This window comes from Macrobrachium rosenbergii, chromosome 1 (genome assembly GCF_040412425.1).
Source record: "Macrobrachium rosenbergii isolate ZJJX-2024 chromosome 1, ASM4041242v1, whole genome shotgun sequence".
NCBI lineage: Eukaryota > Metazoa > Arthropoda > Malacostraca > Decapoda > Palaemonidae > Macrobrachium > Macrobrachium rosenbergii.
The window spans coordinates 56354015-56380808 of NC_089741.1; the positions used below are offsets into that span (position 1 = coordinate 56354015).

General features: G+C 37.3%; 1 protein-coding gene across 13 annotated transcripts in view; it reads left to right on the plus strand.

Annotated features, from left to right (window-relative positions):
- The window catches only part of LOC136838640 (pyruvate kinase-like), a 96961-nt gene that overhangs the window by 40537 nt on the left and 29630 nt on the right, over nt 1-26794 (plus strand). For 8 of the 13 annotated variants that reach the window (XR_010853077.1, XR_010853078.1, XR_010853071.1 and 5 more), the window contains exon 9: nt 25502-25658. Coding sequence is in view for 6 of the 13 variants with exons in the window: in XM_067103986.1 (XP_066960087.1) it covers nt 25502-25658 (157 nt within the window). In the remaining 7 variants the exon portion in view is untranslated. Of the gene's footprint in view, nt 1-3106; nt 3119-25501; nt 26702-26794 lie in introns of those variants that run through there. The other 5 variants (XR_010853066.1, XM_067103951.1, XM_067104019.1 and 2 more) reach the window with 3 other exon arrangements.

The following is a 26794-nucleotide window of genomic DNA, read 5'->3' on the forward strand; positions in this document are numbered from 1 at the left end:
AAAACAGAATAAATGTAAGTGCAACAGTGTTGGAGTTGCTCTAATCAGATTTTTTCTTGCTGTTTTGTAAACGATTCATTTTTCACTGTACATATAATTGTGCACATAGGTATTAAAGCCTGTAACATTCATGACAGCTAGTCAAGGGTAGGAATTGTAGAAAAGCAAGTAACTATAAATTGTTAGGAAATAAATTTTCCAAATGGTGCTTTATAAGAGGAATAAGAAGCAATGGGAAAAAGAACCCTGATTTTCTAGATTGATTCATTTTACTCATATAATTAATTTTTTAAATGAATCTAACATCTCTATCTCTGTTATGATAGCTGTATTCTCTGCATCAGGTGGGAGGACAAAAAATTCATAGGATTGATTAGTTGGTACTATCTGTGACCCATCCCGTTTGAGTGAAGTGCTGGCTCAAGCATTTATTTTTTTTTCATCCAGTTTTTTCTGGAGAGTACTGTTGACATATTATTCTTGTTGGTTTGGCTTTTTTTTTTTTTTTAATTTGATGTTAATTTGGTTTTTCCATTATTGAGGATGGTTACTCAGGAAGATAATGACAAAAGTTTAGAATATGTAAAGTAGGAGGGTAACACCCATCTTGACTCCCTAGCTTGTAATGTCATAAGCTGTACATAAAATATACGGGCAAGGATTGCTCTTTCAATGACTGTTGCAGCTTGGCTTGATGATGATATAAATAATGATTTTGAAGTTTAAAAAGAGGTGAGAAGCTAACAAGAAGAAGAAGAAGAGAGCAAAGAGATATTGCTAAAGCTAGGATAGAAAGTAATGGTAGAAGTAAGAGCCTTTCTAGTTTTCACAAGCATCAGAGTAGTTATTTCCTCTGTTCCTGTGTACCTAGTAATTCTTCCTCAAAGGGCTTTTCTTCACTATTTAAGCTCAGGGTATGAGGTTTGGGAAATTTGAATCCAATGTAGCAAGTCATAGGACTTCATTCAAAACTTGTTGAAGAGTATCACTGCTACACTTTCTTCATTACCAACCCCAATGAATTGTCCTTTTTCTAGCTTCCTCCCCTGTGACAGAGGAAGAGCCAATGCCCTCCCACTATGTTAGCCATAGCTTAGCCACATCCTGTGACACCCCAACTGTTGGAGGTACAGGTAAGCAGGGTATGTTGGGAAGAGGAAGTGGCATGTGCCCATTGTCTCCTCCCTCTGATCAACCAGGTGTTAGTTGAATACAGGTTGGAGCTCATTTGCTGGAGGATGTGAGTGGCAAGATCAAACAGAGTTCAGCTGGACAAGGTGTAGAAGATTTGATTTTAGATCAGTGTGCTTGTTGTAGATCTAATTCTGTTTCCCAGGCCTTTCAGGAGACTAGAGACTCCTAACAATCCCTATCTGGGATCCTATTTGGTTCTCCTGTTATTTAACCCTTGTTTGTCAGAATCTCCCTTGAAGGGTGCATTGGTAGCTTCTCAAGGGCACTCTTCTGGTGCCAGGCTATTTCGGTCTCCCAGACGTTCTGGTTCTGCCACTCCACTTTCATGTTCAATTGTTTGACATGTGGGAGGTTTATTCGCTTTGCATTAAGGTTTAATTTAGAAGTAGAGTTAATTTGCTAACCACTTTTTCTTTCTTGGGAAGTTATAAAAATAATCTCTTTTTGTACATCTTACATCTTCATTCCTGAGAAGGAAATGATTCTATTAACAATTTACTTTTTATTATTTAAAATAATGGGGAAAGAAGAGGATAAGGGGTTAATCATATATTTTGTCATTGTAACCATTACTTTAATGGAACTTAATGATTTCATGTAATCATAAAGATAACTATTACAGTACTTAAATAGCTTTTTTGCACAGCCTTGTACTTTTAAAACTCATAATTGCTCTTATAGACTGCCTGATATGATGTTGCTGGCTGTTGTACTGTAAAGGTTGTTCAGGAGAAGCAGCAGGTCAGTATGGCCTGGAACAGAAAACCTAGGTCATTCTTCTAAGTGTGAATTTAAATTTCTTTAATTAGTAACTTAAATGATCTTCTAGTTCAACCATGAATATGAGTGGAGTTGAGTTTTAAGGAGTAAAATTTTTGTTTTTTACTATTACTGACATATGAAGGCTTACCTTTCTAACAGGATGATTGCATATTTTTTTTTTGTGTCTTTGTATTTGATTTTGACCTTTTATGGTAGTTTACCACAGTATTATTACTGCACTATATTCTCCATTTTGGACCAGCATAGTTTATGCTGTGAATCATAATTGCCTAGGCTAACCTGGCATATGAACTTACACATTCAGTAATTCAGGCTAAATGAAATGTACTGAATTATTTTAATTTCCTTGCATTATACATGATAGTTGTCTATTACTGTAGTTGGATACTTCTCAATCTGCTTAGCCGCTAGCTTACTAGTACGCATAGCATAGGCTATAAAACCTCTCAAACCCTATGCTAGCTTAGCCTAGCCTATAAATTTTCATATAGGTACTGTATTCAGAACCCTTGCAAGGGTACTGTATAGGCCAAGTGGGTAGGATATTGCCCATTTCCTTATTTTGCCCCTTTTTCACCACTTGGGATTTATAAGGGTAGATAAGAGAGGACTTCATTCTTTTCCTCATTACATTTACCAAATCATTGGAATGCTTTTTGCCCAAGGTATCAGTTCTGCATAGCATATATTTATTGATAACAGAAAGTGCATGAAATTAATTATAATTTATATCTTATCTTTAAATACTGAGCCCTCTTCATGTCAGACTTTTTTACTTGAATAGTGGAAAGTTTGTTGTACTGAGCTGTATTTATTTCAGACTTTGTTCACTGAATGTATCTGGAAATGACAAGAGGTTTACTACTGTAAACAGTGGAAGTCCAATATATAGAAAATATTCTTTAATCTTTTTTAAACTGTTCAGTAGTTTTTAAGTAATGGTAGATTCTATACTAGGAAAATTTCAAAAATTAAAAATTGATAGAAAAACTATCACTTTAACAGAGGACTGTACTTTATTTTATATGATTTTTCTCATTTTAATGTGCTGTGATTTAAAGACTATTTTATTACTGTTCTTTTCTTTATACTCTTTCTTTTCCATCAATCTTCTCCTGTTGTATTCCAGTTCCTCAAAATGGTATGTTGGTGGAGTGAAATGATGTGTTTTTTATATTTGAAAAAGAAAAAAAAGCTTTTGAACATAATCTTGCTTACTGGACTGCACTAACTTGTTAACACATGTATTTTACATTATTAATATTTTGTTTTTTGTGCCTTAGTTTGATATGATTTGCTAACCATTTGATAGGTGTGCAAATTAAGTACAGATGAAAGTTGATTTATGAGGCTTGATGTGTTTTGTTTATTACTGATATTTTTAGCAAAATCAGTTCCAGAAGTGACAAATTATTGTAGTGAGTTCACCATGTTTTCACTTTCTGTTTACAAAGATGATTACATAATAGTGCATGATCTTGCATTAATTTGTTGTACTGTATTTTTGTTTTCAAAGATTTATGAATGGTGACTTCAGGACTGTTTTAAGTGATTTAGGGTTATTGCAAACTATTAGCATGAAAGCTGGACAAAGATATATTTTTTTTATTTAAGTTTTATGGTTCATTGTTTTCTTTAAGCTTAACAATAGTAAATGCCTAGAATGACAAATAGAATGAAAATCTTCAGCTTAATGACATAATATGGGGAGATTGGTACTTGAGCCTAGTGAGAAGTGTGATGTTAGCACAGATTCCATATTCTTAAGGAAAGTAGTAGAGAGTAGTTAATGATACATAGATGGGGCTAGTGTTGCTTGACAAATGGAAGTTATTGTAGTGGAGGAAGTAAATGGAGTTCATTGAAGGAGGAGTCAGGACCTCAAGTTGAACTAAGCACCATATGAGGTAAGCATGCCATAGGTTTTAGGGATGGATGAACCACTGATATAACTTGATGTTCTAATAATCAGTAGTCATTCAGGTGCTCTGAGATTATTCACACTCTTCATCATTGGATACAATACAGTACTGATTTTCTCCTGTTAGGGATGCAGTCATGATAGTACATACTGTAATACAAAAATATTTTGGAGAAAAATTAGTGCTAAGTATTTAGGAGACCCCTCTTATAAACATGTTTCACCAAAAGTTATGGCCGCATCAGTAGAATTTAATTTGATGATTATGCTAATAATTCTAAAACTCCCTTCATATTGTAATAAGTAAATTAATTCATTTAATGAAGGTCACAGTAATTTGAGTTTTCATTTTACTAACAAATATAATGTGTACAATCAGGAAATGTAAAACTTGGCTGTTAATGTTTTGCTGCAGTTGAACACAGCATGTCTCAATGAAATTCACTGAGGTACACAATTAAAAAGCAGTTTCCCTTCTTATTTATGTGGTGGCTGTTGTGAAAGTGGTATTTATCCTATGGAGACTGTTCTCTGGCATTCGTCATTGACTGACTGGTGCTTCTCCCATGTGAATTAGGTAACTGATTATACAGAACTATGGTCCTTTTCTGTAATCTCAGTGACAACGTGACAGGGTAACCTGCAGGTCTGGTTCTTCAGGATATCTCACTAGGGAGTCTTGGTCATTTCATTATTGTGAAATGTGGTTATAGATGCTTATCTCTTAGAGGATCTTATACTACGTTCTAGGTGACACCATAAGAAGGCACAACTGTGACTAGCACAATATTAGACTGACCAGTCAGGGCTTGATATTAAACACAAATGTCGTTGATAGTGAACAGGATGGCTGCTGCCTATGCACCCTAAAAACACTTTACATTTTAAAAGAAATGCCCTCCCTCAGTGTAAAGCAGGAGCTATTCCTTCTGCTAGTAAATATCATTGAACTCGCTACAATAACATCCACATATCATATAAGTAACTTACCAAGTAATTACATAGCTATAGTTTCAACTCGCACAGCAGCTTAAATTTTGAAATTCGTGGTAGTGCTGCTTTTGTTTTGTGTAGATGACTAGCCCCACCTACTTTCAGGGAAAGAGAGGAACAACTTAACAAAGAACTTTAATTTGTTTCTGCTGGCTTATGACTGAATGTCGGTTGTGAGAAATCAGCTTGTATTGGAGTTCTGTCTGCTTTCTGGTTGAGGTTTTTCCAATTGGTGAAGTATTTTACCTTTGGTAGCCTTCGGCACATTTAGCGAGTGTTAGGTTTTCTTTTGGGGACCTGTTTTTGTCTGAATTAAGACTTATTTTCTTGATTGTAGACTTCTGTCACCAAAATAAGACTTTTTTGCCTAGACTGAGACTTGTTTGCACAGTAGCATGTCAGACTCAAGTTCTGCTAGTATTTGTTATGCAGCAAAGGCTGCAGTACTAGTTTGACTAAGGCATCATGTGATTCACATACCCTTTGCACTGACTGTAGGGGGCAAGCTTGTTCTAGGGATTTGACTTGTAACGAGTGTGAGGACTGGGATGACAAGAGATGGAAAGTTTTAAAATTGCTTTTAGCCAAATTAGAAGGAGACAGGAAGAGAAAGGCGGCTACTAGAACCGATAGTAAGACTTCAGTTAGTCAGGATTCTTCTCCCAAGTCTTCTATTGATGCTAATATTCCTGTTATCTCTTCCCCTGTGCCTCCCATCCCTAGCCCTCTGATTGTACCACCTACTCCTTTGCCTGGCTCCCCCTCTTCTGACCCCGATCCCATTGCCAGTCTTGAATCAAGGGTTGACCAGAAATTAGGTCTAATTGTGAGCACTAGGGAACAATTAGTAGCATCCATTAAGGTCCTAATGGACAAAGTGAATGATAAGAGTGCCAGTGAAGTGTTAGTGGTGGAGATGGCTTCTTCTAGACAAAGGTCCCAGTCATACTCCCCTAAATCTGGGAGGGGGCATACTGGAAGTCCAAGGGAGGTTGGTGGGGTCTGCCCATGGGTAGTCGTCCCCTCAATCGAGCCTGTTCCTGTTTCCCAGGCTATAACAGACAGCTATTGGAAAGGTGTCAAAGCAGTGCATTGTTTGTCCTCTAGTTCGGAGGCGTCCAGTCCTGATGAGGCGCCAGTGGCATTTGGTGGACGAGTCTCGCCCTTTAAAAAGGCATGCAGCGGATGTGGGCTGCTTTACTCCACTGCCCTGTAAAAGGTTCAGAGAACCTTCTAGCAGTCCTCAGCCTTCCTGCAGCTGCTGGGACAGTCCAGAACACTTTTCTCCTGAGCACCCTGTGGTATAGCACTGGTACTTGGCTCCCAAGCGCTCTGCCTGTACTCTTAAGCACTCATCGTCCTCGTCCAAGCGTCAGTCGTCTCACGAGCACCCATCTACCACTTCTGAGCACCCAGCAGTGTCCGAGCACCCAGCAGCACCTGAATGCCCAGCGCCTCCCTGAACACAGAGTCTCGGCTTTCAAACACCCAGCGCCAACTCCCACCCTTTCGGCGCCAGCTTCTGTGTGCCCGGGTCCTCCTTGTCAGCTGTCTGCTTCAGTTCCTCCCATGCCTGTGGTATTTGATGCGTCGTTGGCGCCCATCCAGCGTCAACTTGATGACTTTTGGGATTGCTTAAGAAGGCACCTCCCTTAGCTAAGACTTTGATGGACTTGCCTTTGTCCCTGATCTCATCTGAAGAGGAAGACATGGATCAGACACTGCTCCCTCAACTTATGCCGCCCTGCTATGGTATTTGCTGCTAAGCTTTCCTGACTTTTTTTTTTATCCTGCAGCCCCAGTTTTGCCTGCTTCTGCCTTCATGATGAGTAACCAAAATGTTGACTCTTCCAGGCTCCCTAAATTGGTTCTTTCATCCTCTTTTAGGAAGGCATTGAGTGAAATTGAAGGTTGGCTTCAGAGAAGAGAGAACAAGGGAAGGCCTCTATTAGTTTTCCTCCCTCTTGGCTGTCTCGCAGGAGGTATTTGTCATACGCCACAGGAGAAGCGCCGCCTTTGGGAGTTACTGCCTCCTCCCAGGGGAACTTCTCCGGGCTTATTGACTCATCGCATAGGTCAGCTTTCTCGTCGGTGTAAGTGATGTTCTCATCGACGAAGCTCAATCACTTGAGAATATTTTTAAGGCTTTTGAGGTCTTGAGTTTTTTAGATTGGTCAATTGGAGCTCTTGCAAGGAAGATTCAAGACAACTCCACTTTAGCAGAAGACTGTGCTGTGGACTGGCTCAGTGTCCTCTTGTGCACAGACAAGGGCATTAGAGATGGCTCCCAGGAATTGACCCCTCCCTCTTTGCTATGGGGGATCTTAAGAAGAGGGAGCTTTGGTGTTTGTTCACCACGAAGGGGGTTACTGCTTCACAGAATTCAGCTCTTCTCTTCCCTCCTCTCCTCTAGATTGTCACCATCTGTTTCCCCAGTCCAAGTGAGCGAGATTGCTTTGGACTTCCAAAAGAAGTCCACACAGGACCTCTTGCCTCAGTCAACAAGATGCCCTAAGGAGTTGGCCACCTTTGGCGCCAAGTCGGTATCTCCTCTCCAGCCTTGGCCTTTTCTTAGCGGCAGACAGAGGTGCCAGTCTAGACCTCGGTCAAGTGTTTGTTTCTCTGCACGTGCAGTTAAGAAGTCCTCCTCCAAGCCTTCATCTCGGAAGTGAAGACTCTGTCCTCCGTGTCCTAGTGGGAGACAGACTCCATTTGTGGGAGAGATGGAGCATGAAGGGAGCAGAAGAGTGCTGGATTGTGAAAGTCCTGAGGGAGGGCTATTCCACCCCGTTCAGGGAGAGGCCACCTTTAGTCAATACAGGCAGTCCCTGGTTATTGGTGATCTGGCTAGCGAGGACGATAACTGTATTTTCGGTGCCAATATGTGCCAATCCCCAATTAACAGCAACGCCGATCCCTGGTTAATTGGTGCTATTATCTCCAATTTTCGGTTATCGTTATGCCATCGGGAACAGAACCCCCTTAGATAACCGGGGACTGCCTGTACTCCCACTGTATTGACTGCCTACTCAGTAGGCTCGGATTAGTATTTGGCCCTCTCGGAAGAAGTTTCTTCCTTCCTCAGGAAGAGGGCAGTAGAGGTGGTCGAGAACATCAGATCAGAGGGATTCTACAACCGTCTTTTTGTAGTTCCCAAGTCTTCGGGAGGTTGGAGACCTGTCCTAGATGTCAGCGCCCTGAATTTCTTTGTCCAGAAGACAAAATTCAGGATGGAAACGAACCAGACTGTCCTGTCATCCATTCATCAGGGCGATTGGATGATTACCATCGATATGCAGGATGCTTACTTCCATGTCCCCATCCATTCAGACTCCAGGAAGTACCCCAGGTTCGTTTTCCAACACAGAGTCTATCAGTTTCGAGCCTTGTGCTTCAGGCTAGCTACAGCTCCTCAAGTATTTACTCTATGGGCATCAATATCTCCCTTTATTTGGATGATTGGCTCCTTATCCGCTTTGAAGGAGAAGTGCACAGAAGACCTTCAGAAGACCCTTTTCCCAGCTCAGAATTTAGGATTATTAGTCAACGTGCAGAAGTCCCAACTGACTCTGATACCGGAAATACTTATTTGGGAATGACGATCACCTCTTGGAATTTTTGGGCTTTTCCTTTCCCCAAGAGAGTAGAATCCTGCCTGCAGACAGTGAATGATTTTCTCTCTCTCCAATCCTGCTCAGCCAACCAGTGGATGAGTCTTTTGGGAACTCTGGCCTCCATAGAGCAGTTTGTCAGATTGGAAAGACTCCATATGAGAGTGCTGCAATTCTTCCTGAGAACTGTGGAGACTGTGAGGAAAGCCAACCCTGGACCTCTTTGCAACCTCCTCAAATCATCGCCTTCCACTTTTCTGATTACCAGCCCCAGACCCTCTAGTGTGGGTGACAGATGCCATGCTACAGGATTGGTCAAACATGGACCTGTATGCACTCCCACCATTCAGCATGGTAAGGGAAGTTTTAAACAAGTTTTGTGCCCACCAAAATGTGACGATGACCTTAATAGCCCTGTTTTGACCTTTGAAGGATTGGTACCCATATCTCCTTGGACAACTAGTAAGCTTTCCGAGGCTACTTCCACAAAAACCAAGTCTTCTCAGACAGCCTCATTTCAGGTATTTCCATCAAGGATTATCCACTCTTGCCCTGACAGGATTCAGACTATCGGAAAACTCATTGGAGCGAAAGGCTCTTCAAGATTGGCTGCAAGAGGCTATTTCAAAGCGTAGACATCATTCCTCTAGCAAGGTCTATCAAGTTAAGTGGACAGTCTTCTGCAACTGCTGTAGAAGATGTATCATCTTGTCTTTTCAGATGTCCATAATACAGATAACAGACTCTGCTCTATTTGAGGTCCTCTAGAGGTCTGTCCTCCTCTACCATTAGGGGTTACAGGGACATGTTGGGCTCTTAAGTTTTGTCATAGAGGTTTGGATCTGTCTACAAACCAGGATCTTTCTGACCTTATTAAATCCTTCGACACATCCAAACAGAAGAAGTTAGAGTTGGTCTCATGGAACCTAGATGTGGTTCTGAAATGGCTCTCTGGTTCCCATTTCGAGCCCCTGCATTCAACGACGTTAAGGGATCTTACTAGGAAGACCCTCTTCTTTGTGGCTTCAGGAAGGGCTAAGCGAGTCAGTGAGATTCATGCTATGGACAAGAGGATTGGGTACTCACAAGGAGATGTAATATGTTCTTTTACCCTTGGTTTTCTGGCTAAGAACAAGACTCCATCAAGGCCCTGGCCTCGTTCTTTTACCGTTAAAAATTAATGGAGATCCTGGGCCCAGAAGGGGAAGAGAGAGCATAGGACTGAGAGAATCGGAAGACCTGGTAGTAATCTATGGTGCTCTGTGAAAAATCCATTAAACCCTTTTCTAAGAATGCCTTATTGTTACTTCTAAGGGATCTTATTAGAGAAGTGTATTCTTGGGTTGGAGAGGAAGTCTTGCCTTCATTTAAAGTTAAAGCTCACGAGATCAGAGCGGTTGCTACCTTGTTAGCTTTTAGACATAACTTCTCTCTCCTCTGTTCTTCAGTTGATGTATTGGAGGTGTAATTTGATTTTTGTAACTCATTACTTGCGTGAAGTGGAAACTATATGAAAATTGCAGTACCCTGGGTCCGTTGTCAGTGGCTGGCATGGTTTTGGGGGATGAAGCGTAGGAAGCATTCCTTCTATCCTTGTTTTCTTCGCGTTGACATAGGGAGTCGAGTCTTAGGGAAGCCTGGGGGTACCATGTACTTGGAGTACCCACCAGTTTTTTGTTAATGGATGGGTAGTGGCTTTTTATTATGTGGTGTAGGTGACAGTGTTGTTTGGTTCTTTTTGTGATCCTGCGCCCAGGGCAGTGGCAACTGTTGATGCTTTGCTAGCCATCGGAAATGCCCTTCGCTACAAAGCTCCCACTTAAGTAGAGGTGCTCCATGGCTATACCACCATGCCACTACAGGTTCAGATGAGCACCAACCAGAGGCAGTATCTACCTGCAGTACCTCTCTTACCAGGTAAGGAAACAACAAGCATTGTATCAGTGCTAGCAACTTTTCTATTCTCAAATTCATTACCACTACTAATGTCTTGGGGTAGAATATGCCCATGTATCCCACCTCCTGTCAGTGTTGGATTCAGCTATGTAGTAATTACTTGGTAAGTTACTTAATGAAAATGTTATTTTTATGATAAAATTGTTTCATAATGTACTTACCAAGTAATTACAGAATCGGAGCCCTCCCTCCTCCCCTCGCATGAAAGGGCACAAACAAATTGAAGCTCTTTGCTAAGTTGTTCCTCTCTTTCACTGAAAGTGGGCGGGGCTAGTCACCTAAACAAAACAAACGTGCTACTGTAAATTTCAAAATTTCAGCTGCCGAGCGAGTTGAAACTGTAGCTATCATGCCTGCTTCCACATGAGTGTGACCAGAGACTTTTTTTGAAGCTATGATGTGTTGAACTGGAGCTAAATATTAACAGCCATATTTTACATTATTTGGAATGAATCTTACTTACTGTTAAAGTTGGCTTTATCTTCGTGGTGTTTGTTTGGTGCGATCGGCATTAAAGAAAAAAAAAATCAGAATATGCTTGGCTAACCTGTGAGGTTTTTTGTTTTCCCACCAGATGGTGCTGGAATGTTTACGTTCTTGTTACATTTCTTTATGCTGACCTGTTATATGGACAGTTAGGTCGTCGTTTGTAATATTTTGTTAATTTCTGGCTAATTTTCTCCTGTGCGGTACTGTGCTTTGTTTCTGTTTTTGCTTTTTGTCATCTACAACAAGCAGAGATGAAAGCATCAGGCTGTATAGGAAAGACTTTGTGAAAAGCAAATGTTTAGATTTTGCAAGATACCTTCTAGCCTAAGTTTGACTAGCTGCCCTGGCACGAGTGCGGTTTTCTTGATTTGTAGATTTTGAGTGATCTGATGAGAGGATGTAAATTTTGTGTAGTATCAAAAGATGTTAGAGGCCAATGATTTATGTAAACAATTAGTTAGGGCACACCAGAAGCCTACTCAGTCTTTTCCTTTTGTCTTTTGGTGTTGCTTGTCCTTCATTAACCTACCCGATAGCTTAGGTTAATTCCTCTCTCTCATTCTGCTCCACCTTCTTTTGCTCCTTATTTGGTTCAGGTGAAAAATAATTATTGACATATATTTTACTAGGATTTTGATAAAAGATCTTAAGGCCAAAGATTGGGGCCCCCACCGGTTTTCGTCCCTTTTCGGTTTACCCCTTGAGAAAAGGTTTAGAATTGCAAGCCCTTCCCAGATTTGTGACAGCACCTAATCTAACTAATTAGGTAGCTATGGAATAGTGGCTGCCTTATGTCCAGTTAGAACTCCTAAGGGTTTACCTGGACAGACATAACCTGTAAGAGGAGAAGTTAAGAATTTATCTGTGGTGTTAGAAGGCCAAACACACCTATGTCCAAAATGGGTAAAGTCTATGCACACAGAGTTGATTCCTGAGTTTTTACCTTTTTTGGAAATAATCCTCATGGCTTCCATACCATAAATATTTCTTTATTTCCTTTAAATCCTTCTGGAGAAGGTTGCCCTGCAGCTCAGGGGAGTTATAACTGGTTTTGCCTCATTATTTGCAAATGTTCAGTTTTAGCATGAGGTATTAAGCCCTTAGTCCTTTCGTTGCGGCGGGGATTCTTTCTTCTGGACCGAATATGATAGTAACCTTGCTTTCTATCTTACTGTTATTTGTTAGAAATCCCGCTATTGAACTTTGGGAGCATGAAGGCACACTTTTGGTGTATAGAAGTGCACCTTCTTATCTGACGGTGGTAGTTGTCTTTAGTTTTGGACTGTCGGTTATGGGCTTTTGACTCAGGCACAAGAGTTACCGGTACTCTACGAGATCGTTCATTTCTCCTTGTAAGGATCCTCTGACAAGTCTCACTACGAGGACCTTACACCCTGTTGTGGGCCCAACATCTGGCGACAGTACTTACCAGTAAGGATCACACGTTAGGCAGAAATATTGAGAAGCTTTTTCTTCCCTTTTGAAAAAAGCTTTTAGTTCGCTTGGCTGAACCCTGTTTCTCTGGTTGTACTAACCCACCATCTTTACTCAGTGTGGTAATCTGTTAACTTTAACAGTAGGTAAGATTCATTCCAGATAATTATGATTTTCATGATAAAATTAATTACAATATTTGGATACCTAGTTTTGAAGTGGAGACCCACCCAGCCTCCCCACACCTTATTGGGTGGTCATGAAGAAGTATGACAAGAACGTAAACATTCTGGCACCATCTGGTGGCAAAACATATGACTACAGTGACAGTCCTTGCAGGTTTTATTAGTAAAATGAAATTGTTCCAGAATGTCTGTACCTTCCCTTTCATTATATGAATACTACATAAGGCAGTTATTACATGATGTTCCCCTAAAGAAAAAAAGACTTAGTAGAAGACTGTAAACTATTATAAATGAAACTCTGCTGGTGCTGCTATAATTTTAGTGAAACATACTAAGAATTTAATCATCATTGTTGTCAGATGCAATGGGACAGGAAACCACTGTCAGTGTTGTTTACAGAGTAAACAATGGAATCAAAAATACCTAAACTAAAACATGCCTTTCTTTAAAAGAAAGTCGCCAGTCCTAGAAGACAACTTGGTACTCGTAGTCCAGATATTTCAATGGATGGTTGATAAATTACGCAACCTACCACCATTACTTTTACTTCTGTGTTTATTGTATTATGACTTACAATGTACACTAGGTTTCTTTTTAGATAAACCACATTTATAACTTAACCATTACAACTTTACAATTACTACAGTTTTAATAGACCAGGATTAGGCTATAGTACTTGAATCAAGTGTGGAGTAAAGTAGGATTCTAAACTCCAAATTTCATGAAACTAGGATAAAAATGAGTAAGGTAAAGACAGTATTGATACTGTGTAAGGTTTGAAGATCATTGCAATCTAGGTTATAAGGTTGATTTTAAACAATTTGATGTATAGAGAGAAATAATTACCATCATGAGAAGATGGAACCCTCTTTCAACATTGTATCTCACTTAGACTTTTTACTAAGACCTGAGATAAATAAAACTTTGTTAATTTTCTCCTTGAATTTGAGCCATAATACTTCTGAAAGACAGAAAAGTACAGACTATGATTAAAAGAAAAGGTGTCTTGGTAGGTGTGGTTGCATGGGATCACTGTATTTGAATAGGCATGGGCATCCTCAAATTCAAGTCATGTAAAGTAAGTCATAAAAGATGGCTGTACTGTAGTTCACTAATTAATACTTCAGAATAGTATCTTCCTTAGTACCTTTCATTTTTGTTTTATGTAGATAAATGTTACAGGGTATTGAATCAGATATAAACAATATGGGACTTCACAAAAATATTGTAGATGTGCATTTTAGCACGAACTTTTGTTTTGTCTTGGAAATAAGCAAATGTTATTGTGCCATCTATCAAGGCTTTATAAAGGGAGTTATTAGAATCACTGATATTATAGAAATATAAGGATTTTTGGTGGTGCTTGTTGATAGGAAAAAATTGTCAGGAATTTGCATAATTGACATATCTTCAAATTTCACTTCATAATAAAAAAAAAAGTTTGGAAGGATTACGAAGTTTATGTTGACAATGGTTTTCTTATAATTATAGTAAAAAAGAGAAAAAAGGAAGTTATTGTTTTGAAGGGTTTGGGGAAATATTGTTTTAAAATTGCTTTTAATTTTAACGTCTGGAGATAATTTTACATGTGAAATATATTTTCCTAGAGTACAGTATAAGTAATCATTTGCTGAATCATGATAGAGTTTGAGATTATATTCATCTGCGCAGTTGTTTACAGAAAATAATCTCAAAAAAGAACTTAATATATTTGCAAGATCACATGTGTAATAGAATTATACAAACAGAAACAAAGGAGATTTGGAAAGATAAAATAAGGAATTGAATAAAATTAATTTTGCATTTCATTCTCTTAAGCCATCATTATAAATTTATAATATTAATTATCAATCATTTTACACATACTATGTTGATAGTTTTTTCTTGTATGTTGTCACTCCATTTTCTATGCCATTTTCACATTTGCATTTGTGTTTTAGAATTATGGTAGTTCTGTGTTATTGGTGAGTATTTATTGTTGAAAATGTGTATTAGGAGTGTCTTATTACCATCACTTGTCTTTTTTTTAAGTTTTCATTTGGTAATAGTTATTCACCCTTAAATATATTTCCCTTATGCATGCAGAAGGTGAAGATGGTATGTGTGACTTTTTCTGCTAGTATTTAATGAATAGGAACTTTTTTAAATGTAGCTGATTATGCATTATGGTAGCAGCTATTAGAAATTGTCAGAACAGTAAATTTTTTAACCTCCTTAATTCTTTGGTACAAATAGAGAATCCTGCTGAATATGAAGGACTGTCAGGTTTACATACTGACATATTTCAGTGAGTTTGTAGACTGACATATTTCAGTGAGTTTGCAGTACTTTTTGTACAACCATTAGGACTTGATATCTTGAAGTAAATGTCTTGCAGCCAGAGCAAACTGCAAGTAGCTTTCCAGCCACCTGTAGCAAATCACCATTGATGTAGGAATACTGTACTTTGCTGTCAGTTTGTTGCATATGAGTTTAGAATGAAGCAGATATAACATTTCAATATTAGCCTCATCTGGGAAAACAGTTTGTTTATAGGAAAAAGTTAACCAGGTACTTGAAATACATCTGAACTCTTCTCTGGTATGCATGTACAGTACAACACAGGGTTTTGTGTCTTTAATTTGCTCTCTTCAATCATGCACTCATTGGCTCACTTTGCAGAGAGCAGTCTGCTGAAATATTTCATCGTAGTACAGTCATTTTCAGCATGAATCACACTGTAACTTATCTTGGAAAATACTATACCTGTTTTTATAAATGACAGATGAATTGTTTACATATAAAATAGTAAATATCTGCATCTCTGCAGGTATTTGTAACCATGCAACAAATAGTAACCCGAATGGAATTGGAATTATTCTGATTTGTTAAATACGATCCAAGGTATTTCCATTATCAAATTCCTCAGTTCCTTCTACTGAGAAACTTTCAGATAGCTCATCAAAACCCATCTGTCATAATAAGCCCATCATTGTGGTCTGAAGTTCCTCAGACTTAGTCTTTTTGTTCACAAAAGCAGCTGGATATGATAATAGTGCCTCCTAGACCTCTCCCATCTATCCAACAACCACCTCATCTGTTGTCAGTTTGCCAAGCTGACAACAGTTCACAAAGTACACCCCAGCTTTTTTTTCTGTAGCTGTATTCATTGGCAGTTTTCTTTGGTTTTAATCGCATTTCATTACAGTATTAAAATGTGGTAGCATTTATCCATACCTTTTCTGGATTCTTGGTAATATAGTTTTTTATACTTAAATTGTGCAAGCACTGTAGTTAGCTAGCGAAGGTAGGCTTTTATTTCTTGTTAACCCTTCATTTTTATTTTTGCTCTAGGGAAGGGTATTTTGACTACTTTCATAGAGTTATTGAGAACAGTATTTGGTTTAATTTTGTATGTCTTAAAACAACACAGCTATTTAGTACTGGTTGATCACCAAGTCTTTTAAATTAACTTACAAGATCCACCAGCTGACTAAGCATGCCTCCAAGACTTAAGTTACTTGGGTGGTGGTAAGTAGTTCCTTGTGCTATTACCAAGCTGGCAAAACATACAGTTTTAGCTGCCAATGTTTTTGTTATTTTAAATACTCTTTGTTTTTTGTCACCTTTTACATTCATTTTACTGAGTTAATCTTCCATAATAGTGAACCAGAGTGGTTTGTGTAATTTCTACATTATTGTAGCAAATGTTTTTCCATCATGGGCTGGATATGTTGCAAGTTCCTTGTTGTTGGCTTATTGGCCATTATAAATATGTGACTTTACATGATTGATGGTTTTATGATGTACAAAAGTTTTCTGGTGTAAAACTCAGTTTTTTAATACAACACTATAAATCATATTTGAAGTGCTTTGAAGTGCTCTTCTCTATCTGCCTATCCTGCAATTTGAAATGATGTTGATGGATGGTTAAGGGTACAGGTGGTACTAATGTTGCAGGAGTGTGTGCTGCTTTTTTTCTTCAGATTTTTTAACAAAAGCCTGGAAGTTTGGGGAACATTATAGTCCATAGTGATGGGGTCACCATGATTGGTGGCTTTTTAAGAAATTTACTTCATGTTAGTATTCAGATATTTTAACTATCCTGGATAGTATTCAACTTGTATTGATGATTTGTACATAGTAAGTATGAAGGCATTAATTTCAAGAGGTCAGGAGATAAATCTTCGAAGAGTTACAAATACATAATTCATTTTAAATTTTTAGTTATATTTTGTGAGAGTATCATGTTAGCTGCCCTGGATTGGTGTTTTGATTTTTTTTATATAATTCTGCAAACACAAGTTGTGTAATACTGTACTTGTACTCACGATTTGCATAGTATATACAGCATAAGGATGCCATACTCATTACCATTACATGGAAGTAAAAGTCTTTCTCTTTGCTCCATTGCCCAAATAAACTCTTGAGCCAGTGTTCATGAAGAATTATCATCTTTGTGTATTGATATATTTGTATCTCAATATTTAATTTCCCCTGCCTTTTATATACTAATTAGATTTGTCTGTTTGCCCTTTGCATTTATTTAATATCTTGATGTTGGTAACTGGTTCATTCTAGTTTTGGATTGCACCTATTAATTTCACTACTGAAATATATAAGTATGAATCCTTTCAAACCAATTCTGTAATACAGTATACCGTTAAATCCGGATCTGATTACACAGCATATGCTGTGAGGTGCATTCAAGTTTATTAGCGCTGGCTTATTGCACACATGCAACAGAGGCATAACACTTGTATCAACACCTGACATGTTCAGGTGATCATTCAATGAAGATGCCCAACTTTCCACTGCAGTGAAAAAGCTGCCACAGTGTGGGATTTAGGATTATTAAGATAGGCTATGATTTAATTTTGAAAATTCAGTTATGCTCTTGAGCTGCATTTCCACATAGCACTTTAGTCCCCAACTTCTGTGGTTATAGAGGATCCTTTGGGAGAAAGTGATGAAAAGAATAAGTGCTCTGAAGTAACAAATGTATTTCATTTATGTTTGCAAAATGGAGTGGGGCACATTATTAGAATGGATAATTTTTGTAATGTTAGTGCCTCTTGCCAGTAGGTTATGAGTGTCATCGAGCTTAATTGGCTTTTAGAACACATCAGTCATTGGTAGGTGGTAAAAAAAAAATACTAAAGTACATAGTTTATATTTTAAATTTTGTCAAGTTGTATGACAAATGGATATTAAGTTGATATTTGATGTGTGAAAGTGAGAGGTGATGGTCATGATGAGTGTAGTAGTAAATTGCTTCTTAGCATTGTACCCAAAAAATTGTGGTTTCGCTTCAAAAGGGTACAATACTTTTTTTTTCAAAAAACTTTTGAAGGCCCTTTTGATCTACTTTGAAAGGTGTCCCTAAGTTCAAGACAGTTTGGATTCCAGGCCTTAGATGCTGACTTGATACAGTACTCAGTTATGGTGGACAGTTAACTTAAATTGCATGAATATTCATCTAAATATATCCACATAAAATGCTACTGGTTAATGGATCAAAAATATTTTATCACACTTTATTCCTTTCATAATTGATGTTATCATAGCTCCTTTATTTATTTATTTATTTATTTTTTTTTTTTTTCAAAAAATCTTAGTGGCACCCTTGATGCGACTGCTTAAAACTGTATTATCAGTAACAATGTGCTATTGTTTAATTAGAGGTTGGCACACTTTTTCTTGTCTACTTATACAAGTACTCAACATGATACAGTTTTCTTATTGATTAATGAAGGCACTACCAGGTAATTTTAGTCAAGAGTAGACTTTATACTCCACTTGGTAAATGTCCACATTATTGGATGTGTTGTTTAAATGCAACTCATGGGTGAAGGAGACCTCATGACAGTAGTGTTATTCATTTTGTGGCACTAGTTTTGTGCCAGCATCAACCCTTTCTCATTGCTTGAGACATCTCCTTAGGCTGTTTTGTATGCTTGTTTGCTTGCCTTTTTATGTAAGAAAACATCCTTTTTGCATTGAAGGCAAACTTAATCTTCAGCAAAACTCTGTACTACATGTAGGTTCTCTTGAGTTAGTTGACAGGTCAAAGGACCAAAACACTAACATTGCTGAAATGACTTTTGACACAATTTCTTTTTCATTTCAGTCTGTCATTGTAGATTACAGTTATGTTTAAGATTTACATGCAACTAGGATAAGATGCCCTTGGCATTGAATAGGAATTGTAGGTAAATAAAAATACGAGAAGGGCTTTTACTTCCATCTCCAGGTTCCAGTTAGAGGTAGTGATCCCATTTTATATTGCTGGTCTAATTCAAATTTTGGTTTTTTTATTACAATAATTCATGTGTACATATTTTCCAAGTGGTTTCAGTGAAGTAAACTACTGAGCATATGTGATTATCAGATGATATTAAAACAAAAACAAGATTGGCAATATCTTTATCTCTGCCTGAAGTATTTATTGTAATACTGTACCGCCATTTTTAATTTCACAGGTGGCATGTGTGTGTAAATTATAAATCCTAAAGATTGACATATGGTAGTGTTTTTGTTATTGTCAAATTGAATGATTCCTCTATTGTCAAGAAATTTAGTCTTATTCAAGAAAGTGTGATTACTTAATATTTCAGTGTGTTTAGTGACAATTCTGTCTTTTCATTTAGACTGATTTACCTTGAAAAGTTTGTATGAAAATGCAGGCCTCCCAGTGACTGTTAAAAACTCATTAAAAACATTTTGATTGTCCTCTCAATATTACTTTGGTACTACAGGCATTCTCTTTATTGTTAATCTTAGCTATTAGTGACATTTTGTTCTCCTGTGGTCTTTGCATTAGTTCAGTAGGCATTTCACTTCAATTTTTATAATAGATGTCAGGCGTGTATGATGATTATAAGTGTGTGTCCACATTACAGTAAAACGTCATAAACACATTGGCAACTTACCACACGCATCATGAATATGTTGAAAACAAATTTATGACTGCAAGTGGATAACAAAGTTTTGGCAAATGCTAGGCAATTCTATGGAGCATTGTATTCAACCTGTTTGTGATGTGTGCGTTAAGTTAGTGATGTACATTTATGTTATGTTTCACTGCAGCATGGATGCACCCGAAGACTTAGGTTGTATCTCACTAAACAGGAAATAAAATTTTGTTGTTGTTAACAGGTTTTTCTTATATTTGCTTCGTTTGGGGAGTGAATGCAATACTTCCAAGTGAGAAAAGTGAAACCTTTGCACTTTTTTCAGGGCATATACTGTATTCAGTAAATATGATATGAAGACAAGAAGATAGGGAAGTAAATCTTAACAGAATTGAAAATAACACAAACCTGGTATAGTTTATGACCAATAAACAGGGCCTAGGGGAAGTTAAGCCCCCTCCCCCCACCATTCTCACCAAGGACCTGGCCCTTGGTGTCAAGGCAATGTTCATCATATGTTGCCTTTGCTTGATTAAATGAGTCTTCAGAAACATGTCACTTTAGAAAACAAAACATTGACCTGACACTTACGTAAGAAAAGGAAAAAATAAGTGAATTTGTGTAGTTACTAAAAGAGTAAAAAAGTGCACATCTCCCATTCTAGACAGGATTTTGTATATTAGATATTGGCTTCAGGAAAGACAGTTGATAAAAAGTGTGATTTTATTAAAAATATATTGTTTAGTATACTTACCATGGAAAGTATGTGCACTGATTGTTGTGCACTTTTATGAGTAATAATTTATAAGAATTTTATGTATATTTAATTACTGCATATATGGTTGGACAGAGCTAACATTTCTCTAATGGTCTCCCTTGGAAGTTTATTGCATTCCTTCTTTGAAGAGAAGCAAATTACAGTAAAATAAATAAAGGGGAAAAAAGCTTACACAGTAATAAAAGACCCTTACACTTTAATAATATTGTTTAATGAATTTTACATAAAAGGCCTCTGCATTATCTCTATAAATGTTTTTGTTAGGTGTCCTGTGTTCTTTCTTCATGTTTGAACCCCCATCATGTACAGGTTGACCATCACTAGTCCGGTATGCAATTGTTAATCTGGTTCCATCACTAATCCAGGACTATTTTGGCTAGCGCAGTTTCAAGTTATCCGGGTCACCACACCAACCTGACGCTACTGTTTGTTGGCACTAGTTTGCATACATACATACGCTACTTTGAAATGATATTAAAGTGTTTTAGGATGATAGTTTAAGGTATATTTGTCGTTTGAACTATTGAAATAGGCTGTGAACTTTTAAAATAGGAGTTATAAGCATTTTATTTTGAGGGCATACTTGATGTTATAAGCATTTTAACCTGTTAAGCGTCCCGCGCGGGTGAGCTCGCTGCTAACGTACCGTCACGCTTTTTCGTGCATTTAGTGGTCGTATCACTGATGATAGTTTTTCAAAGTTATTATTGATTTTTATGCTTATAATTCATACTGTAGTTAAGAGTAGGAATTTTTATTAAATGATAGGATAAAAACTATTAATACTACTATTATTGTATTTCATAAGACTACAAAAATACTGAACGAAAAGTGTTATACATACATGCACTATTCTTTTCGAAAAAAGAAGAAACACACTCTCGAAAAGAGAAATACATTGAATTGTCACACTTAGAATCAATTCCATGTAAAATAAGTAACCTATAAAGACTTTCATTTCGCTTGCACAAGTGTCAAACCATCTATGTACTCGTTATTGTGAGACAAATGTTCTACATTCTCATCCAGAAACTGATTTGCAAATCTGTTTGTTTCTTTCACGAGGTAATCAATGACTTCATCATCAAAGTATTTCTCAAAAAATATTCTAATGGATTCTCTTTATCCTCAACTGAAAATTTCACGACGGGATCAGCAACAAAAAGTAAAGGGACTTCTCTCTCTCCCTCTCGGAGTCCAGTCACTTTCGGCAATGAGAAGTCATCTTCACTCCCGCTATCGGAAGAAAAGTTTGTTTCTTCAATATCCTCATCGCTGGAGGATTCAGAACTAGAGCTCTCATCATCAAATATGTCTTCAGTATCAGACACTGTCTAGATATGATTTATCTCACCTGAAGACATCATACGCCTCTTTGTGGCATTCATTGCGGAAGACGCCGGCCATGTTGTCTCTGAAACGCTAAACGCGTACTGGGAAAAAAATAGTCATCTAGGCGTCAAGTTTCTGACCAACTAAAAAGAGTTGCCAGGCAGGAAATAAGTCATCAATTACAGCTTACGTGTTCTAAGTGTTACCAAATGATGTTCCAACATTTTCCATATGAGTAAACGTATTATTACGGGCTGACAGCTTGGAAAAGCACAGTTAAAGTCGTGAACGTAATATCGTTGAAGGCGCTACGGTAGATTGCAGCAAACGTATTATTATGTGGGTGACGCTTAACAGGTTAAGAGGGGGGGTACCAGCTTATTGTGGATTTTCGCTTATTGCGGGTGGTTGTGGTCCCTAACCCCCCACAAATACTGGGAGTCAACAGTAGTGATAAAATCAGTGCAACCTGTTTTAGGTCCTTTGACCTTCCTTCACTAGAATACTGAGAGCGGCTACGGTTTACCAGGGCAACCCTATCTTTGGCCAGTTTTCTAGTCAGAACCTACCACTAGATGGCAGTAAGCTCTGTCAAGAAAATTGGCGGAGGGGGAGACTACAAAAATGGCAACGAGATGAAAACTAATATTTATGACAAAATTTTAGCTGTCATTTTTTACACATTTCTGATTTCAGTTTCGACTTGGCGGAACAGCGCTTCGCACCTTATCCTCATTTTGAAAGATTCTTGGCAAGCAGTAATTTTGCACTGCACGCACTTCTCACAGGGGTTACAGGGGACGAAATTTTACCATTCTCTAGTTATCGACGATTTACTATCCTAACCAAGAGAATCCTACCGTACCCCCTCTTATATTATATATATAAAAACACGTACCTTATTCGAAATCAGAATTGTCGGACCATTCTAGCAAGTCGATTCTTCTTTTGTTTTGGACGACGGGCACTGGCTGTTCCGTTTGTACCGCAGCATCCCGTGTTTCATCTTTCACAAGACTAACTGTTCCTTCCTTACACTGTTCACACAGACCACAAAAATCACCTAAAAGGCCACTTTTGATCAGAAACAAATGCAATTCACTTTCATTGTCACATGGGTCGCATTGAGGTCGAACTACTTACTTATGCGGAGGGATTTGGTTGTTGCGCGGTTGTCCCGGTAAACCGTAAACTACCCGAATACTGTTCTCTGGTGTGGATGTCGTCTTCTGTCAGAGTTCATGTCATTTAGATAGTGTGGTTTGCGGTTGTAAGTTTCATAAGTTGTATTTTAACAGTGATCTTTCGAATTCACAACTGATCCCTGATCCCAGATTCGCTGAACAGCAGCACCAACATGCAGTAAATGTGCCTTACTGTGGAACTTCTCAGTTCCAGAGGTCCTTTGAGGATGTTGTGCAATTGGAACTTCAGAAGTTCAAGATGCAGTGCATTGCTACCGTAATACGGATCAACTTGCATTTTAATGTTTTACTTATATTTTTATTTATTTGTTAAAAAATTTACCCTTTTTTCTAATAACTTACCTCCTCTTTCTGTATATTTCCCATTACCTTCTGTTGCTTCTTGCCTAGGAACACCATACAGTAAACCCCCATATTCACGGGGATGCGTAACCCCCCCCCCATGAATAAAATCAGCGAATACTTAAAACCCCTCTGAAAACACTTAGAACTGCCTATTTTGATAGTTTAAAAACAAAAAAAACCTCTAAAAATGTAAGCATACTGAGTATTTTAATAGTTTTATCATAAAAAAGTGCATTTAGTCATGAAAATATGAAAATACAGTAATTAGTGAATATTTCTCAGTGAAAAATACTGCGATTGGGTGAATTTTCCGCGAATAAAGGGTATATATGTGCCACAGTGAAATCCGCGAATACATGAGTCCGCAAGTAGCGAGACCACGAATACAGGGGGTTTATTGTATTCTTTGGAAGCTTGAATTTCAAGTCAGTGGTCCCTGTTGGCTTGTTCAGTATGAATAGGGTTCATCTTCTGAATAATAATAATAATAATAATAATACAGGTAGTCTGTAACAAGTTCTCTGATGCCAGTGAATGAGTTTGTATTTTACGTACGCTGGGCACATGATAGTGTTTATCTTTTGGTTTGTAAAAATACAAAAAATAAGAAAATACAGTGAAAATACAAATGAAGTTTAATATGAATAAAAAATCATAAGCGTAACAACATGAACCAAAGCAAGCTATAGTAAGTTTTACAATGGCAGTGAATGAGTTTGTGCATTCATATATATGCTAGGCACATGATTGCATTCTTTTGGGTTGTAAAAATAAAAATGAGAAAATACAGTAAAAATATAAATGCAAATAGCATAAAATATAAATTTAAAAAATCAAAGCATAACATAAATAAACCAGTACAAGCTGTAGCAAGTTCTCCGATGCCAGTGAATAAGCTTGTGCATTCATACATACCTATGGCATGATTGCGTTTACCTTTTGGATTGTAAAAATGAAAAATGATAAAATGCATTAAAAGTATAGATGAGAATGGCATAAAATATGTATTAAAAAGAAAATCATAAGTGTGACAACACGAACCAAAATAAGCTATAGCAAGTTCTCTGATGCCAGTGATTGAGTTTGTGCACTTGTATGTACCCTGTGTACAAAATTATTGTTATCTTTTGGGTTATAAAAATAAAAAATTAGAAAATACAGTAAAAAAAATAAATGAGAATTGCATAATATGTATAAAAAAAGAAATTGGGAATCCTAGTAACCATTCACTGAACATGTAAATGTGCTCAGTTGCAAATTCCAGCCCTTCACCTTGTAAGCAGCATTAATGAACTTACACAGTTAAGTCAATGGAATTACCTATACCATTTATTTTGGCCCTGCTTCATTAAAATTTCACTTGATTTTTGTTTAATATTTCTTTCTTCCATATTAACTGACTTGTACTGGTTTATAGGGTATTTTAAAGGTAGGATGAGATGGTTAATTGTTGGGTTAAGTGTATTCTAACCTAACCAGTCTGTAATCCGGGAAAATTACTAATCCGGCATCCTGCAGGCCCCAGTGTTGCCTGATTAGTGATGGTCGACCTGTATAGGTCTTCATCTATCCCCCTTCCCCAATATTTCTTAAGCCTTAATTCAGCTTAATATCTGCTGCTTTTCTAACCAAGTTCCTAATCCTTTCTTATAACATATCAAAACCATCTCCTCCTCTGAATCAGTCTATTTCCAGCTTTATTATATTTCTCTCCACAAATTCCTCATTCATAATATGATTTTCCCACTATACTTCAGCCATGAAATTTTGAGCCATTTCAGAATCTCAAAATTATTATTATGATTGCTGAATAATGAAAGTCCCTATATTTTAGTTATAAAAATGTAACTTGTAACTGGACTGGGAGACCTGAAAAAATATAGTTTACAGAACTATATTGCCTTTCCAAATCAAGTCTTTTCTGTAATACTTTGACATTGTGAAAACTGAATAGTGCTTAAACTAGAAATGTAAGATCAGTAATGTAATTACAGTATATCGTATTTCCATTTAAAAATTAGGAACCATTCCTCATGCAGGGCAAGAGGCTGGTTATAGTTTTAGAAGTGTCTTAAATTAATGTACAGTATAGTACTGCAGTTGAAGACTAGTTGAATTTAGTGTTTCAGACTACACTCAAGCTACATCAAATTTATATAATAAAGTATCACCAAGAAGTATTATCACCTGTAGAATGTTTAAATGCACTGGACATTACTGTTGCAAAGATTACTTTTCTTGTAACCATGACCTCTTACTTGCCGAATCACTTTTGTAGAGCACTTTGTATCTTTTCAGAAACATATTTTTATGATAGCCATTAATAATCATATGTATAAAACTTACTGTAAACAAAGACTAAACTTCACATTTATTTTTCAGCTGAACGTGTTGAAGACTGGATGGATGATGTAAATGCTCGTGTAGACTATGCTGTTGAATATGGTAAGCAGATGGGCTTCATCAAGTCAGGAGATCCAGTTGTGGTTGTCACTGGATGGCAGAAGGGTGCTGGATTTACCAACACCATGCGCGTCTTGTACGTTAAGTAACTCTTTCCTTGTGACTGCAAGAAGGGATAGTTTCAGCTTGGTGGTGATAACTAAATGCTTTATTTTTATTGCTGGTATGGGTGCCTGTGTGGAGCTGACAAACTCTCCAACCAACCAACACTGTGTGATCTGGAAAATGCCTCACCTGCACATAACATTATTACTAATTTTTAAATGTTTTGGAGCTTTGCAAATATAAATTCTTGTTATTCATCTATAAGACCTTGATATGCCATGGACTTCCGTTTTGAGACTTTTCTTTAAATGGAAGTATATTTCATTAATGGAGATTGGAAAGGGCTTCAGTGGTATGTAAATTTATGAAGCATTGCAATGTTCAGTGTTGAACTATGCTTGTCCTATGTGATGTTTGCTACTAACCACTTACTTTTGTATATATGTCTTATATTTGCCTTTGTTTCATGTGACACTGTCAAAATATGTTTTATTGTGAGGTTACCAGGATATGTATGGGAATAGCTCCTTAGTTTGCGAGGTTTGCATTCTCTAAGCCTTGCTTTATCAAGGTATGGGTTTTCAGTGTTTGCATATACTTTCTGACCAGCTTTTTCAACCTCAGTTATACATTTTGAAAGTAGTATAGAAACTCAACAAAATTATTACACTGGGTCCCATTTCACAAAATTGATTGGTGCATCATTGATTAAGCAAGGTTTTAGAGTGCTTGGGTACATCTTGGGTTATGCAAGTTTTTAAGTTTCTGGAATGTATGTGGAAGTTATTTAACAGTGTTGGTTGAGTTTTATGTGCTCTTTCAAGGACATGAAAGTTTTGAGACCACTTACATTTGATTAAGATACAAAAATGAAACATTTTATCTAAAGTTCATTCCAGTAGCCATATTTATCAATCAATTTATAATTCTCTGATGAGGTTTGGAATTTCAAATAATGTATTTATAGAATATTTAACATGAGAAAATTGCAGATGTGTGTGTAGCAATCTTGTTAGTAGTTGACAACATTTGTCATTAACTTTTAGAGCTACAAATTAAAAGATATTAAGGAAATTGATTGAGTATTATATTTGCGCAACCTTTTAATGTTTGTTACAACTGCTGAAGCTTCTAAAACATTTGATTTAATTGTTCAACATCTGGAAG